The 4,621-nt window shown below is 40.9% G+C and overlaps 1 protein-coding gene and 1 long non-coding RNA gene across 2 annotated transcripts in view; both read right to left on the reverse strand.

Annotated features, from left to right (window-relative positions):
- Positions 1-1,155: 1,155 nt before the first annotated feature.
- Positions 1,156-1,888, reverse strand: LOC105111462 (uncharacterized). Its single transcript, XR_839605.1, has 2 exons — positions 1,734-1,888; positions 1,156-1,621 (listed from the first exon to the last, which is right to left on the reverse strand). It is a non-coding gene; the product is annotated as an uncharacterized LOC105111462 (long non-coding RNA).
- A 1-nt stretch (position 1,889) lies between these two features.
- The window catches only part of LOC105111466 (extensin-2-like), a gene marked incomplete at its 3' end in the record, with an annotated part of 3,419 nt that continues 687 nt past the window's right edge, over positions 1,890-4,621 (reverse strand). Inside the window, exons 2-4 of the mRNA XM_011006825.1 lie at positions 4,482-4,609; positions 3,668-3,676; positions 1,890-2,641 (exon numbers count right to left, since the gene is read on the reverse strand). Coding sequence (XP_011005127.1) covers positions 1,890-2,641; positions 3,668-3,676; positions 4,482-4,609 — 889 coding nt within the window. The remainder of the gene's footprint in view (positions 2,642-3,667; positions 3,677-4,481; positions 4,610-4,621) is intronic.

Consider the following 4,621-nt stretch of genomic DNA (forward strand, 5'->3'; position numbering starts at 1 on the left):
TTTTTTTTATCTTAAAAAAAATAAGATGGATTCTCATTGATAAAAAAACTGATGTGATGTGATGCAGTGAATCTCAAACCATTGATGACACATATATCTCACAACTTGTAAAGATATATACAAGAAAATATCCTATTTCTTATTAAATATAGAGGATGTTGAATGAGCTATTCAATTACTATTTTTTTTTTAATTTCATTGAGATTAATTAATAATTAATTCTATTATTACATATTAAACTAGTGGAACAAAGTTGTAATTAACTCTTAAAATTAATAAAAAGAAGAATGTCCGGTCATGAACGACGAAAGCATGTGCTTTGATTCTGTCATGCTGCAGTAATTATAGTATATCCACTGTTCAAGAACGTAACGAAACTGGAGGTAATATGATCAGGGAAGACTAGAAATATTTTGGAGGACTTGCTCTTCTGCAACCCTAGCTTGTTAAGTTCCTCCGAGGATCCGAACACTTTTCGTCTGGTTGCAGAAAGTCTCTACTGATTAGACCACGCACGCCATGCACATTCATGAACTTTTTCTCTAGTTTCTTACTGAACCGTAGCAGTACTAAAACCACCCGCTCCTCTGGTTTTCGTTTTGGTTTTGATTTTAATGCTCTATTAATTTTTGTTGCCGAAAGATTATGGGTCCAACCAGGGGCGGTGTAAGAAAAAAAAACTAAGGGGGACCAAATTAAAAATTAAGGAAACAAAATTAAATTTTTAATTATTTTTACAATATTTACAAGAAAAGGAGCTGGAAAAAAAATTTCCTGCTGGGGCCGGGGTCCCTGCCAGCCCCCCTGCCTCCGCCACTGGGTCCAACACATACATTCGTAAAGGCTTGTTCTCTTGTACAGTTTCCACTTTTGAAAAAATCAACAGAAAGAATGAGGCAGGTAAGAAAAAAGCAGACAGCCACTGTAGCTGACTCCTACTACATCCCTTAATAATCTGATCAAACACCAGAACATGCATAGATAATTGTTTGGCAGATGAGAGATGATTGCCTTATTTCTTCTTCTTGATTTTTGTTTTTGCTGGTAAACTGAAGTTGTTTGTGCCCACATTCTATTTTAAGTTGAATGGTATGATTTGCAGAGGGCAAAAGGAAGATAAACCTTGCGTCTGCTATGCTACCGATTATGAATGCATAAGTTGAAAAAGAGCGTTCCTTTATTACCAATAACCTCGGTGCAAAGCACAAGAAGGTCCCAGAAACCACAATTTGCCCACAATAAATAGAAGCCCAAACAAACGAGGCTATGCGATAATACATATATATATTAAATAAATTAAATGGAACCCCTATAATAATTTGATCAAATAAATTAAAATAAAATAAAAACAACTAACAAACAATCTGCAAAAGCTCATTTCCAAATCCCGGTCTGCTTCTTCAATCTCACTTCCTCATCTTGATTCGAAGGGAACCTTTCGAAGCCGGGCCCAATATAATGCTATGCAAGATTGCCACGTTGAAGTTTGAGAGAATGGTAAAGTTTTTTAACATTTTTGTTGCAAAATTCAGACACTTATTGAATGGTTTTGGAAAGGATCCTTCGTATCTACTCTTTTCGCTCTTGAACCCTTCTTTTATTACATTGCTGACACTAAAACCTGCAAATCAAATACAATTGGAAGTGAGAATTGATTACATTATATTATCTTAACTTTTTTGGCATTAATATTTGACATGGTGAGCAGTTGAGTAAGAAAAACCTTTACTTACATGATTTGTGGTGATTTACGGAGTGTAAATGTAAACCGGGGGTGGGGGTGATTTCATCGGTGGGGGAGGTGAATGGTAGTAGTAGGGAGGAGGTGGTGATGGTGAAGGAGGAGGTGGGGACTTGTAGATATATGGAGGAGGGGGAGATGGGGATGGCGGGGGTGGGGAGTTGTAGTGGGGTGGAGGGGGGGGGGATGGTGGAGGAGGGGATTTGTAGTAGTATGGGGGTGGAGGAGATGGTGAGGGGGGAGGTGGGGATTTGTAGTAATAGGGTGGTGGAGGAGATGGTGATGGAGGTGGTGGGGACTTGTAGTGGTATGGAGGTGGTGGTGAAGGATCGGGTGGTGGAGGGGATTTGTAGTAGTATGGAGGTGGAGGAGAAGGGGATGGAGGTGGTGGGGATTTGTAGTAGTAGGGTGGGGGAGGAGATGACGATGGTGGAGGAGGTGATTTGTAGTAGTATGGTGGGGTAGGAGATGGTGATGGTGGAGGAGGAGATTTGTAATAGTATGGTGGGGGAGGAGATGGTGAGGGTGGTGGTGGTGACTTGTAGTAGTACGGTGGGGGAGGTGATGGAGATGGTGGAGGTGGTGATTTGTAGTAGTAAGGTGGAGGAGGGGAATGAACCGGTGGAGGAGGAGATTTGTAGTAATATGGTGAAGGAGGTGATGGGGAAGGTGGTGGTGGTGATTTGTAGTAGTATGGTGGGGGAGGGGAATGAACTGGTGGAGGAGGAGATTTATAGTAGTATGGTGGAGGAGGTGATGGGGATGGTGGTGGAGGTGATTTGTAGTAGTATGGTGGAGGAGGTGACGGAGATGGTGGGGGTAGTGATTTGTAGTAGTAAGGTGGGGGAGGGGAATGAACCGGTGAGGGAGGTGATTTGTAGTAGTATGGCGGAGGAGGGGACGGGGGTGGTGGGGGTGGGGATTTATAATAATATGGTGGGGGGGGGGATTTGTAGTAGTAAGGTGGTGGGGGTGATGGTGAAGGAGGTGGTGGTGATTTATAGTAATAGGGTGATGAAGATGGTGGCGATGGAGATTTATAATAGTATGGAGGTGGGGGGGATGGTGAAGGAGGTGGTGGTGATTTATAATAATATGGTGGTGAGGGGGAATGAGTTGATGGTGGTGGAGGTGACTTGTATATGTAAGTAGGAGGTGGGGGTGGAGGAGACTTGTAGTAGTAAGGAGCCGGAGTGGACTTGTGCTTCTCACACTTCTTATAAGGGGTCTTAGGAGCATAAGCGAATGACTTAGCTGAGAGCACAACTTCATACTTTGTCTTGGACTTCACCTTGAGGGAGGCACCTTTGTTACCCCAGTGTAGGCTAGTTGGGATATTGCATGATGAACCCTTTGGTGCCGCGTGAAGCTTGGCCTTGCATGCCTTTCCTCCATACTTTTTATAGTGGAAGCCTTTAACGGTGATACTGTATTTTCCATTAATCTTAGTTTTACCATAGGCCTTGACCTTCTTAGTACCTGCCTTACATGTTACCTCCACCACGACTCCTATTTCACACATAATAATGAAAGTGGGTTAATTCATATATATTTTTATAGTATCAAGCTTGTTGTGCAGGCCAAACTAAAATAAATAATAAGCATTTCGTTTTTCCAATGTAATATAATTAATAGTATTAGTTAATTAGTTTTACATTTGGAAGTTTTAGACATGTTTGTCATTCAATTCAATTATTAATTCAATTATTAATTCAATATGACAACTACTACATGTGGATCGATTATTGATTGGACATCTCTTTATATATATCATGATCCTTGTTCTTTTCAAGTTATTATGTCATAGGTAAGGTAATGTAGTCTAATGTTTCAAGTGAAAATTTAAAACTTGGGACATGACAAAATTTGTATGTTTGTGCGCATGAACTTCAATAATTAATATCCATAGTTTAAATCGTGTTCAATAGTGAATTGGTCTCTATTAGATACTATTATTTTTGTTTGAAAAATGGATCAATCATATATCCCTAGAGACATTTGTACATAGAAATATAATGAATATATATATGATATCCAATATCAAGCCAAAAACATGCATGAAGATGCTATAAATTAGTGTTGTCCATTTCATTGAACAACTAAAACTAAATTTGATGAATCATAATAAATTTGCAAGTTTAAGATAAACAATATTAGATATGCTTAATCATTTTAACACAAAATGTACCTTTTAGATGCTTTTTATCATGTGACTTCATTGGATATCCCCAATTATAGCATCTGTAACAATAAACTTTTCCTACCACCTTGACAATTAAGTCGTGGTGGTGAGGGTAAGGGATGGGTGGAGGGGGGGAAGTGTAGTAATATGGAGGAGGTAGAGCTTTAGGTGGTGGTGGAGACTTGTAGTAGTATGGTGTTGGAGGTGGTGGGGACTTAGTTGGAGGTGGTGGAGACTTGTAGTAATAAGGAGGTGATGAAGATTTTAAAGGTGGTGGAGGAGATTTATAATAATATGGTGGTGGAGGAGATGGTGAAGGAGGAGGTGGAGATTTGTAGTAGTATGGAGGGGGAGGAGATGGTGAGGGTGGTGGTGGAGATTTGTAGTAGTATGGAGGGGGAAGAGATGGTGAGGGTGGTGGTGGTGACTTATAGTAATAAGGTGGAGGTGGTGAATGAGTAGGTGGTGGTGGAGAATTGTAGTAATATGATGGGGGCGGCGATGGTGAGGGAGGAGGTGGTGACTTGTAGTAGTATGGTGGTGGTGGTGATTTTTTAGGTGGTGGTGGGGATTTGTAGTAGTATGGGGGTGGAGGAGATGGTGAGGGAGGTGGGGGAGACTTATAATAGTAGGGAGGTGGTGGGGATGATGAAGGGGGTGGAGGAGATTTGTAGATGTAAGGTGGAGGGGGGGGGGTG

The sequence above is a fragment of the Populus euphratica genome, unplaced genomic scaffold (genome assembly GCF_000495115.2).
Source record: "Populus euphratica unplaced genomic scaffold, PopEup_1.0 scaffold296.1, whole genome shotgun sequence".
In the NCBI taxonomy this organism is placed as follows: Eukaryota; Viridiplantae; Streptophyta; class Magnoliopsida; order Malpighiales; family Salicaceae; genus Populus; species Populus euphratica.